At 41.1% G+C, this 13259-nt stretch overlaps 1 protein-coding gene across 6 annotated transcripts in view; it reads left to right on the plus strand.

The window, feature by feature from the left end:
• Window positions 1–9688, plus strand: part of ASPG (asparaginase) — a 49591-nt gene extending 39903 nt beyond the window's left edge. For 5 of the 6 annotated variants that reach the window (XM_015287850.2, XM_046942593.1, XM_001234723.7 and 2 more), the window contains 4 exons: window positions 1040–1126; window positions 7035–7134; window positions 7446–7505; window positions 9228–9688. In XM_015287850.2, coding sequence (XP_015143336.2) covers window positions 1040–1126; window positions 7035–7134; window positions 7446–7505; window positions 9228–9254 — 274 coding nt within the window. In that variant the 3' untranslated portion in view covers window positions 9255–9688. The remainder of the gene's footprint in view (window positions 1–1039; window positions 1127–7034; window positions 7135–7445; window positions 7506–9227) is intronic. The other variant, XR_001466924.2, reaches the window with a different exon arrangement.
• Window positions 9689–13259: the final 3571 nt, after the last annotated feature.

Below are 13259 nucleotides of genomic sequence, written 5' to 3' on the forward strand. Positions count from 1 at the left end.
AGTTGCAGTATCAAATTTAACACTTCTCAGCTAATTACTGGTCTAAGAATTCATAAATGTAGAATTCATTCTCCACTGCAGGCTGAAAAACAGGATGCAGTGCTGTTATTTGCTTTCTCAAGGAGATGCTTGTGGGTGACTAGCAGTGTCATAAGGGACCCTCCTGAGAAAATATTTCAGATAACCAACTTCTGGTGTTTGCTGTTCCAGCAATGCTTTGCCATGGAACAAATTAAATATATACTTATATATATATATAATTTGTATATATATATATATACTATATATATAGAAAAAATATGTCTGATAGGGCAAATAACTCATGTTTGGAAAAGCAAAATGATTCCCACATTGCCACTACAGTGTTTAGTTCTTAATTTATGAATATAGATCTTACATGAGAAATATAAGATTACACAGACTTATTCTGGATAGCTTTAAGTTCTCATTCAAGATGCAGTTTCTTAAAGAGAAGCAGGGGGTTTAGGTAAACAGTTTAATCTAGTCTAGAATGGGAAGGCCTATGGCTACGTCCGAGAAAATGCACGTGGTGAAGCTGAAAACACAGGTGAGCTTAATTTGTTAGTTTGAATTAATACAGATGAGTTTAGGCAGTGGCTTGAGAGACTTCAAATATTTCCTCCAACACTGCTATGCCTGATTCTTCAAGTATGGTCTGGCAACTTGCTTGGAAGAGGAAATAGGAAATTGTTCCTGATCTGCTGATGTCATCATGCTCTTTCTGGAGAAAACAGTATGCTTTTAGGTTTGTGACCTAGATTATTTGTTTAGCAGAAGAGCACAGTCACCTCCCTTTGGAACCAAGCTCCAAACCTTTCATTAGGCCACTCGTGAAGATGCATTTTGCAATTTTTTTAAAATCTGTCATGCTATTTGCTACCCAGGACAATATCTTAGAGGCTGGCCTTGTCCAGGGCTTGGCAGAATTTCTGTGGAAAAGGGAAGGAAGTTTGTTGCAGAAATTTCTCAAAATCTGTGATTGAAATGCTTCTTTTTCTTTTCTGTTTCTTTCTTAAAGGCACATACATGTGATCAATTTGTTACGAGAAACAGGAGCACATCTTTCAAGCCATGACTTGGAGAACACTGGAACAATACTTTGCAGGTAAGTGTGATTTTAGGGAAGGTGGGGACCTAAAATTGAGATGGAAAGGAATGATTTTCCAGAGGAGACTCTCAGAATGGAGAACAGCTTTCAAGGAAGTTATGCCCTGTGTCCCTGGCACATGACGTGACTCCTCCTGTGCAAAACTAATAATGAAGAAACAAGACAAGTGATGAAATTTATAATCAACTCTGTGCTGCAACACCAATAAGTCAAGAGGGCCCCAAAGTAAGGGAATATTGAGAGGATAAGTGACCAAGAAGAAAACACACAGTTTTTTTTCAAGCAATTTCAGTGCCAAAGAGTGAGAAGGAAATAGATTTTTGAATAGCATCTCTATTTGAAAACAAAGCTGCACATAGTGCATAATTTTCATTAAAATAAAATCCTCTTGTTACTTCGATGGGAACAGCTTTAACAAGCATCTTTCTCAAAATATGTAAATCAAATGCATAAATACATTTCACTCCAAGACAGTAAGTGCTCATCACCTCTATATTTAATTCTAAGCAAATATAATCCTCTATTACGGCAGTGTTCCATACAGTTGTTAGTAGATAAGGTGCTTTAATGTTAAGCATACATATTTTGAAATGAAATAGATACCTGATTTTGTGTTTTCCCTTCAAGGTTTTGAATTACAAGTTCAAAATTGTGAGAAGGTTTTTAATAATTTCCTAATGTTTCTGGTCGTTTTTACTTCATTTCTTCTCTTCCTCTGAAATACAAACAACAACAAAATCCCTCAATACCAGCCTCTGTATCAGGAGTTGTCTGGAAACTGAGACTTGCCAGGGCAGGTCTCAATTTGAGGACTGCATATCATCCTCAAACCCATAAGGTCTGGGTAAGTATGCATTATTGTAGGGACTGGACCCTGTCTTTTAAACAATTCCAGAGTGAAGAAATACAAGCTGAAGTTTTTCAGTTGTTGTAAATTTACTCAGAGGAGACTGGATAATAAAAAAAGTTTTACCACTGAGTTCTAGTATGTGCTTCACAGGGCACTGCAGGTGATAGGACAGAACTGAGCCCTTCCTTTGCATTGTATCCATCCGTCAAGACGAGAGGAGTGGCTTAGAGAATTCCTCTGCAAATAAGTTGGCCCTTTGCCTAGCGCTGCACCATGTGCAGAACCTGTTTGGCTGGCTGACATGAGTGGGGTGTCCACAAAGAGAACAAGGGGCCTGTAAACAGAAAGTGCTTCTGACACCGTTTGTTACAGCATTTCAGGGACTGTGTGGCACATACTGCATCCGTATGGCATGATTTCTTGTTCAAAGCTAATATTTTGCTTTGAGATTTGGAGATTTAAACTTCTATTAATGGTGATAAGGTTAATAATAAAACAGTGTGTTCACATGGCCGAGCTGCTGATAGAACAGGCTGTTGGTAACATCTTCCTTCCGCCTAGTCTGAACTATTTTCCTACGTCACTTCTATCCTTATATAATGTACCTTAAGCTGCAGTTTGTACAGGTCTCAATTTGTCTCCATGGCAGTATGTCATTGGATTTCATTGGAACAGGTTGCTCAGAGAGGTTGTGGACACCCCATCCCTGGAGGCATTCGAGGCCAGGCTGGATGTGGCTCTGGGCGACCCGGTCTGGTGGTTGGCGACCCTGGACATAACAGGGGGGTTGAAACTCAATGATCATTGTGGTCCTTTTCAACCCAGGCCATTCTGTGATTCTGTCCACTTCTTGGAGTTCAGAACAACAGAGCTGCTCACTTTCTGATACCCTCTGGTTACTGCCGTTAACCAACTAATCGTTTTTCTCCATACAGTTCTCTGTTACTAGAAGCACATTTTTTGCCATTACTACTTATCTATCATCAAACAAACTGACTTTCCCGTAAAGCCACAAACACTGCTTTTTCTGTCCTGTCTCCTCAATTCCTTATGTTTAGACTCATAATTTTGGGAAGGAGATAAAAACAGATGTGCTGCATTGGCACTGGTGATGTTTGAGAGGGAAAGGAATACCAGCCAGAACTGAGAGTTGGACAGTGTACACAGGAACTCATGTATGAAGTGGAGATGCACATAGATGCAGCGAAAATGATCTTGTTAAATCTTTCATGGTTTCATCATTTGCTTTATTTTGAGGCAGTGAGGGATGTTAGCCTGCTAGGATCACTTTGTTGATGCTGGGAATCTGGTCCACAGCTTTGTTTTGAAAGGCAAAACAGATCTCAATGTTAGCATCCTATCTATTAAAAATGGCAGAGAATCTCTTCTCGTACTGCTGTAGCATTGGCATCTCTGCAGAAACGTGCTGTGATCGGACATATCGGGGCATGCAGCCATCCTCTGAAGGCTTGTCATGCTCTGCAATTGATTAACAGTTGCTTTTTGGTTTTGTTTTAGATAGGTAGAAGTCTGTATAGAACGGAGACGCTCTTCAAGTCTCTACTTCACAAAATTAAGTAGAAGCAATAAAACCAAACCACTTTTCTATTTCATTTTTTTTTTTTAGATTGCATAAAATTATATATAATAAAGGTGCACAAAATCAGCGACATTCAAAATATGCTGCTCCTAATTTTAATGTAAATTTTGAGGGCTAGTTCTGAGAGAGGAGAAATAAATGTGCCTGTGTACAAACTGGGACCAAGCTTACAATGCCTCCTGTCTTGCAAAACAATCTGCTGCAGCTATGAGAGACGTGGAAATACTGGATAAGAACAGCACTCCCAAATGTGCTCAGGATGGAACAACCCATGCTTTGTACTTTAGGTTTTTATAGATTTTCTTTAAAGTAAAAATCGTTTTTTAAATGTTGATGATGCACCCAAAAACAGAAGATCTTTCCTGATTGCTTTGTATAAGCACTGAAATAGGAGAATCACTGGAAGAGCAGAGCTTTGTGTCCCTTGGAAAGATGAAATCCTGTTAATGCAGGCGGCAGGAGGGAACCCAAAGTGTCATTTAGCTGCTCACATTCCTTCCCAGATCCAGAACTGCACTGGCTCTTGTCCCTCTCAGCCCACTGGAATTCAAGCAGCATCACTCCCTTTTTGATGTAATTTGACCATAACAGCACCCTTTGCCCAACAGCTCCTGTAGCTCAGTCTGCTTGATACTGGTGTGACAGGGAGGCACAAAATGAGGCAGCATAATTGCTTTATCACTGTTCCTTCTGTATCTTAGCTCTCCTGTCATCATCATAACTACACTGGCCATGCTGAAACTATGAGATGTGCATAATCATTTCTTCCAAAAATGATAAGTCATTGATACACAGCATCCCTGGGATTTTTCTGCTGCATACGGTATTTGAGCTTGGCAAAATGTGTTAAGTACTTACTTGCCAAGAAACAAGTCTAAGAAATCCTGATAAGTGTACACTGAAGTTGTTTTTATTCCATTTCATGATATGAAAATGATGGACTTGCCATGTAGAGGCTGCACTTGTAGTTGGAATTACTGCCTTAAGATGTGGCACTGAGGGACATGGTCAGTGGGCATGGTGGTGATGGGTTGACAGTTGGACCTTAGTAGTCTTTTCCAACCTTACTGATGCTATGATTCTAAGTACCTCTGAGAAAAATAAAAATAAAGTTCCCTAGGTATGTGTATACTATGAAGTCCTATATATATATATATATATATATATATATATATATATAGGTTTGACTCTATGAAGTACACTTACAGTGTGTGAAGGAAATGCAGATGCATTTGGCTTGGCTATGGAGATCTGGAGTTGGAGAAAATGCTTCATGGTGTTCTTGATTATAATCAACAGCCAGTATCTTCTGTTCAGAGCTGTATCTGAATTTTCTAGCAAGCTCCATCGTATTTTGTTCTCTGGTCACAGTCCTCAGAGAATACATTTTTAACTTGATCAGTAAATGGCTGCTGCAAAATTGAAGATAGTTCTGTGTGTTTGGATTGCTTTGATATCACAGAAAGAGACCACTTCATGCAGTTGACTTGTACTGTGAGTCAAACTGCTCTTTCTGAAAAGGTGCTATTAGGCATTTAGTTTCTAAGTGCAGTTTGCTGCTTACAGTGATGCTAGCTGAATTGCCCTGTGTTAGTAAGAGTTCTGAACGTTCTTGACTTTGTCCAGAGTGGTTTCTACTTTGCAGTGACATTCTGAGGCCAAGTGTTTGAGTGTAGCTCACTTGCTCAGCTTTTGGTTTGTTCGTTCCTTCATTCTGGGACATCTCAGTGTCAACAGCAAGTCTTTGTAAACAGTAATTATTGTGTTCTCAAGTGGCTGCTAAGCAACTTCTCTGATTTGCTAATACTTCTTTACTAAAGCTTACTTTTTCCTACAGTTTCCTTGAGGGCTTCCCACTGAGTTTCCTGTTAGACCGCCTCTGCTTCCTCTATTTCATTCTGTTTTCTGAGAGGCCGTTTTTGTAACAGCAATTGTAATTAATGCCTTACTGATCTTTTCTTCATGATTTCAGACCCCACTGCCGCATCTCTGTCTCCCCAAGCTGCAGCTGTGGGCCTCAGCCCTACCCTGGGGCTGACGGGGTTGCGGGAGGAATATGGAGATCCTCTGCACTCCCTTTTCCTGCACAGCTTCTGGGACTGCTGTGAGCAAAAGCCTCTCTCTGCCTTTCTCCTCAGGCTGCTGCAATTAGAGGCTTCCACTCCCCTGAAAGCATTTTTTCAGGTACTTAAGAGATTTAATCAACATCAGAGGTGATTTCAGTCTAGCAGAGAACTGAAAGTTTCAGACTTGCTTTCACGCTTTCTTCCATAAGCTTACCTGTCTGACTGCCCTTTGCATCTTCCTGCACACCCTGCTCTCCATTGGTCTGCCCAGGCGTTCATCATTCCAGAGCCCATCACTGCTGTTCCTCCACAGCCAGCAGCATTTCAGGCAGTGAATGTTGAACTTAATAGGACTGGGGGTTTCCCTCTCATAATGAGCTGCAGCCTCATCCGATGGTTATCGGGGAGCTGTGTTCAGACAGTCCCAGCATGCAGCCAGGAGCTCCTCTCCGTTCTGTGGCCTGGTGTGTTCTTATCCTGAGAAATACAGAGGCAGCCCTCTCAGCTGTGCTCCCAGCTCAGCCTGCAGGGTTGATAGGGACAGGCGTGCTCTGTGCACGTGCAGGCTGTGAGCCCTTCTTTACAAAAAATGCCCTTATTTACAAAAAAGTTAAAAAGGAACCTTGAGAATACAGATGAGACCCCCAGCAGATGTGCAAAGAAACATTCTGGTGTACATTGCTCAGAAAACGTTAATTCACTTGTTTTTCACTGATTTTTCTATAAGATTAGTGTTGACCTTTACTACTGCTTGTTATGCATGGCAGATAGAAGTCCTCTTCAACAGCCTTTCTTTCTTTCTTTCTTTTTCTTTTTTTTTTTTTTTGCATGCTGCCCATTTAAATCTTACAAATCACCTTAACTCAAAAAAACATAGCTGGCTGTTGAAGGGATAACACACAAATGCGCTATCACAACTGCTGGTAGTGAGCACAGCCGTGCACTTATGAAGGGGTTTTCTCAGTGGCTTCAAGCGTGGCAGACTGATTGCAAACACATCTGCTTGTTCCCTCACTTACTCAGCTGCACCTTGATGCAGCCATTGCCCTCCCCCCAACTCATTTCATGAGATAAATACCGTGTTGTGAAATATGAAACTGAATGACTTTTTTTTCCCCCTTGGTCATAGTCACACCCACTGTGTGAAACTAGCCTGTTGTAAGTACTTATAGCACAGCCTTATTAATTTAAGGAACTGATTCATCAAGCTGTGCTGCTTGCTCAGCTATTCAGAGCTGTTGTAATAGTGTTCCTTTTCTTACCTCTCTATCCTGCAGCCATATTGAACCTGTTCTGGTTCAGCATTTGCTTGTGGAGCTCATGGACAGCACACAGGAGCGCAGTGAAACAGACTGAAAGACTTAGAACCAATGTATTTGTTTTTTCCAGCCTTGCAGCTAAAGGTGATGTGGATGGGCTGTGCGCCTGGTACCTGGCTGGGGCAGACCTGGAGCAAACTGGTTATGATGGCAAGAACGCCCTACAAGTAGTAAGTGTGCACATGGCCATACAGCACGCAGTGCTCTAACTCCGTGAGTGCTGTCAGGTAATGTCAGTTTGGGAAATACAAGTGCTGCTCTGGAGCTATAAAGTGGGTTGTTGTATGTTCTGAACTCAATTCTGGTGCTGTCCTAAAGTAATAAATTGTTGGAGCCAGAACTTTCTCATCTATCTCAGAGGAATTAAAATTTAAATTGGATTTTAATTATATTGTGGTAACGTATTCTTACTTCCCACAAGAAAGTATTTGCATGTCCTGGTGCACAGGATGGCAGGATTTATTCATGTTTCTACTCACAGGCAGAGGCTACAGAGCATAAGGAGGTTCTTGACTTCCTCAGACAGAAGCAACAAAAGAAGGTAAGGCTCAGATTTCAGGGGCCTGGTTTCTGAAATATATGGGTCAGTATATGCTTATATGAAGGAGGACTTTGTATTTAAGCCTTATCTCACATTTGAGCACTGGCCTCAGCTGCTATCCCTGCCCTGGTCTACAGAATGGAACTAATGCTTATCCCTATTTTGGCTGGAAACAATAAGTGTTTTTTTACAGTGTGTTCTACAGCGCCGCTCACAATTTGGTTGGGTACCTGAATGCTATTACAGTAAATCTTTTGAGGGCAGCAGTATCTCATTCTCCTGGCCTTCCGCAGTAAATTGTTCCTCTGTCTTGTCTGCTTTAGAGAGGAAGTTCCTTCCCTTGGTCACCCTGCCAGGCCTGTTTTTTCAGGGTGCTGTGCCCACAGCGTGGGAGAATGCCCTTCTCCAGCATAGCCATGGTGTGATCACAGCCTCCCACTCAGGAGACACTGCTTGGTACCTACTGCATTTGCAGGTGTGCTCTCCGTCTGGCTTCTTCACAGAGCACGTTACTCTAAGTCCATCTTAGCATTACAGAACATCCTGAGTTGGAAGGGGCACGCGAGGTTCATCAAGTGCAACTCCCGGCTCCACACAGGGCTATGAGGAACCAAACCCTGTGTCTGAGAGCGTTGTCAGAATGCGCCCTGAACTCAGGAAGGTTTTGGATAACGAAGTCAAGCACTGGAGAAAAACAGGCAGGTTCTCAATAGGCACAAGGTAGCTATACAGCAAGGTGTGGAAGGCTCCCTTTCTCAGAGGCTCTCCCACCCAGAGCACTGGACTGGGCAGTGCCGTGGCCTCTCTGATTTATATATATAGCTTCATGGCTGTCTCTGACTCCCGGCATGAATCTCTTTTGTGCTGCTAATGCACGAGGTGTGTTCTCCTGGCTGAATGCTTGTGAGAAGGGTGTGAGTCCCACGTTCAAAGCATCGGATCTGACAAGTCTCTCTGTAGTGAACTTGTCTGGGCGTTTGACCATCTCCGGTGCTGTGCTGTAACTGGAGACATTTAAAACTTGCCTTTCATTTCTCTGAACTCCTTTCTGATGCAATGCGTTGTGGATTTAGATATCTCTTCTCCAATATATTGGCAAGTCTAATACCAATTTAATTACTGGGAGGAGATGATGTCCTTTATTTAATCAAATGAACATGAAATTTAGTTAAAGGTTTGGTTGCAGTCATGGCTACCTTGCTTCTTCCGTGTCCCATTTGATCAATGTGAGTGAATTCATGTATATAGGTGGGTAATTGCATTTAAAAAATAGTTGTGGTCTAAACGAGAACAAGAGACAGAATCAGGCATTTTTTTCCTTTCCTGTAAAGTTTTGAGGTTTTATTTCTTTTAAGCTGCTAGAGTGGGATTAGATGCAGTCACAGTCTCAAGCTTTTAAATGGAAGCTTTCCAGCGTCCGGGTTGAAAATGTTAAAAATACCTTCACAGTCTGCATGGTGTTGCAAAGTTATTTCCATTTCCAGCGAAATTTGTCTGCAAAGTTCACTTTTAGCGTGCAAACGGAGAATGAATGTGTTAAATCTTCAGCTCGTAGTTGGATCATCTCAGCTCCTTTGGTCTGAGCCACCAGCAGTGCAGGCAATCTCAAGGAAGTCATCAGTGCTGCATGAGAACTTGCTTGACAGGCTGCGTGGTAGTCTCTTCCCAAGAAGGTTTTGGATGCTGCCAACTGTTAAACATCCATTTTCTCTTCATCCACAGGCTGTAGAAGATGGTCACTCCTCTTAGATATACCAGCTCTGAAGCATTAGTGGTGTCCAGTGATTCTGGGGGGAAAAAAGAAAAGAAACAGCAGAAGCTGCACACGGAGCATGCAGGAAAGCTATAACTTAGAAATATTCTTTACTTAGGAACACATTCAGCTCTCAAATATTCTTTACTTAGGAACACATTCAGCTCTCATTGATTTTCTAAAAATAATATGCTGCTTATGTTCTAATTGCTTTTTTTTTAAAGAAAGTTTTGTGAACAAGTGAGGCTGGAATATATTGTCCCTACTGCACAAGCTGTTTTTAAGGAGAGCTTCTGAATGTTCTTTTATTAAATCACCGAAGACAGTATTGCAGGCATGGCAGAAGGAAATGCCGTGGTGAACCCATTCTAAGAGAAAACAGTGGATTGTACATTTCTGTGCTTCAACTAATAAAATCTCGGCGGAACAATGTTGGTTTCACTTTGTCTGATTTTTGCAATGGCTTGTATCACTTCAGCTGCAATTACAGCAATTGTGAGTGTCAGTGCAAACAATTGAATCAGCCGTGGGCATCTGCCTGCAGTTGTGTACTAATCTTCACCAGTGTGTCACTGTAAAACCTCACTTGAAATGAGTAGGATGCAGATGCCATAAAGCATGTTTGTGGGACTGTCTGAGTGAACTGATTGTTTTGTTTCTAATAGCATCTCTACCACATCCTGACCGGAATATAATCAAGATTGCTACATGCTGGACACTGAATTCTTTGGACTGGAAATGCAATCTTGGTGTTAACAAACTCTTAGTTTAAAGTCTCAACACTTTCAGTCTAAGGGGAAAAAAAAAAGCGATACATCCCTTTCCAGCTATGTCCATCCCAGAATATGTAAACACAGAGAGTACTCCAGGCAAATGCATATATTGGCAATGGCAACTTTTAATTTCACCTTACAGCTGCTGCAGTAATCTATGTGGATTTTATATCTATTTCATCTGAAGGGAATCTTTGAAGTGCAGATAGTTGTTTCTTTTTCCTCTTTATGCTGTTCAACCTTCCCACAGCTATTCTTATCATGGAGAAGAGCTGCATGGATGACTTGCTGAGCTGGCTGGCATTAAAAGGTTCCCAAGGTATGCTGCATATCAGATCCCCCTAAAACAGGGCAACTGTGAGTGCACTCTGAGAAAACAAAAAAGCACAGTATTTTAATGTGAAAAGTAGTGCACTTCTTCAACGTGGTCACAAATGCTACAGCTGTGCCGCATTGTTATTAAACAGTTGATGCTCTATGGCAATAAATATGCTTCAGATTCAATAAAACGAGTATTGAATTAAGTAAATGAGATCTAAGATAAGCTTCAAAAATCAGACCTCAAATTTGACATCTGTAAGTACACAAATGGAATGTCTGTAACAAAGCCGTGTTTGTGCAAATCTCTGCAATTAGGAGAAAAAGTGTGCACAGACTCCTATAGGATATAGACCTAGTATCTGAACTCTTGCCTAAAAGGAGGTGCACTGAGGTAGGAAACCCCTTGATAAGCAACTCTGTAAGTTACTTCCTTGGGATTAGAATAAATAATAACAAAATAGATTCTAATATGCAATGACACGTCCATAGCAGCACTCGCTCTGTGTCCCAGGTGTCCCAGGATGGCTGACTGCAATATATACACAAGCAGCCTTATGCCTTTCAATAAGAATTGATTTGATCGCAGAAAGCATTCTGAACAATCATGTTCTTATATTTCTAACATCTGCCTCAAGTAGAAAACTTTATTATTTTTTTTTTTTAACAAAGGATTGTATTCAGGTCTAAATTACTGAGACAGTAAGTAAGTCTCAACAGTAAAACTGAAACAGAGGGAAGGAAACAGACAACCATTTTGTTTGTGTATGCTAGCCTAGCAGTAAAGACACTAAGGGTAACGTTTAGCAGTGTGATCCATTAAGACTGTTAGAAGCTTGTAGAGCTAAAACAAAGTGTGCTGGGTCATGTTTACAGTGAGAATAAAGAGGTTTTAGGTTATTTCTGACAAACCTTTACAAAAGAACGTGCCATTAATGCATTACCTCGCATAAGACAGTATTCCTGTAACTTTTTAGATACGATTTGCCCTATAAATAGACTGATATCTAAAAAAGTGCTAGTGGCAAATGCACGAACGTACATTTAACATCTAAGAGCTGGATCTTTTAAATGTAAGCCAGAATTTCACTCAAAAACTGTAGCAGTCATCAGGTTTTAAGAAACTTTGTATGGGGTGCTGTGATCTCAGAAGTGGCAATGATCACTCAGTCTACTCAGAAACTCTTGATTCTATTGGGGGCAGACTTCAGTAACGCTTTCAAGATGCTGCATTTGTCTGGCTTGTCTATTACGCCCTTTGTTTTGTGTCGTAGATTTACTAATTGTAATTGCAGTCTCTGTGATAACTCCCAGTCTTGTGATGAATCTATTTGTGTATAGTAACACTTCAGCTTTACATAGTTAGTGGTTAAAAGCAAAATCTTAATATTAGTAAGGAATGAAAATTGTACCAATTTGTTCCTACCTATTTGTTCCAGTTACTGTAAGCAGCTAGGCGTCTTTCATGAGTTAAAATATGCTAACTATTCTTGGGGCAGCTTTAGCTTTTCAAACATCCTACTTTTTCCCCTTCAGGTCATCACAGAAAGATCAAATGCACTCTTCTTTTTTTATCCACCAGTTTTCTGCTTGGTAAAGCTCTGTGGGTTCGCAGCTGTACAGCGCCGTGCTAATGCTAACGTGCCCATTCTATTGCCCAGGACTAACTGCTGGTCCATTTCCTAACTCCTCTAACAAATTCACCTCCAGTCAGCCATGATGCCCTTATACCCTTTCATGTCTACATCCATATGCTAGATCAAACACATAATTCAAGGATCATTTGTAGATCCCAGCTTGATACTTTGCACACAGCACACAGTGGAACAGCATGGCAGAAGCCGGGTCATTTTGCAGTGTTTTGGCACAGAAGAGCTCACGATGTTTTTCAGCATCAGTTTTTAATGCTTAACAGAACATAACAATGACATATCCGTTTCTGTGAGAAAATGACAGCAGTAATCTGCTGCTCAAATGTTGGATTTGTTTCTGGTGCTGGGGCTTTGAAGTGATGCTCCTGAAATGAATGCTGGTGGTGGACCTCTGCTGCCTCTCCTCCTCCTCTTCCACGGAGGAGACCCTGTGAATGCCTCATGTAAAAGTCAAACATTGCATCAATTTTAAAGCTTTCTTCACTTGACAGACAACACCCAGCTTCCACTTTGTTTCTTTTTCCTAATGATCCAGCAAATAGTGCCAAGGGATAGCGACTGCTTGGGCTATGTCAGCACTTCTCTAACACTGTAAAAAGCAGGGATTTGCACAATGAATATGTCTGAGTTCCTGATTTGAGTTACGGCTTTCCTCTCCTGAATGCCACCGCTTTCTTTTTTAACGATGTCTGAGAACATTAAGCTTCTGTTTGGAGATTCTCTTATAAAACTTCAGCAGAGGAAGGGTATTCTTAATTATTTGCAAAATTGGCACGTGCTTGCTCTCATTGCATGTTGTCTTGGCTGACCCACTGACAGGCTGACAAGCTGTGTCTGATCAGTACTTGCTGAAGGACATCAGCTGTTCACAAGGCTTCAGTATCTGCTTTTCTTCTTCAATTCCTAAAAAACGCCACTTCTGCACATCTTTACTTAGAATTACTGTGCAACAGCACATCTCAGATGTCTCATGCAATGATTTTGGTGTTCAGCAGTGAGTGACACTGAAATCCCTTATGTGAAACTAAAGCCTTCAACTTCCTTAAAGCAGACTTTTGCAGTCGTCTGAACAGTATGATCTGTGGGGATTCTCCAAAAAAGATTGTGATTATCAGCAGATTTATCCATTTTTAAGATGGGTTCAAGTGGTGAAATGACAAATGAGAGAAAGGTATCCCCTGCGCATAGAAACCAAACTTTTCTTGGTTCCACTTAAACTAAGCATTAAGGATCCTATGGCAAAATCATATTCAGCTAT

The sequence above is a fragment of the Gallus gallus genome, chromosome 5 (genome assembly GCF_016699485.2).
Source record: "Gallus gallus isolate bGalGal1 chromosome 5, bGalGal1.mat.broiler.GRCg7b, whole genome shotgun sequence".
Lineage (NCBI taxonomy): Eukaryota > Metazoa > Chordata > Aves > Galliformes > Phasianidae > Gallus > Gallus gallus.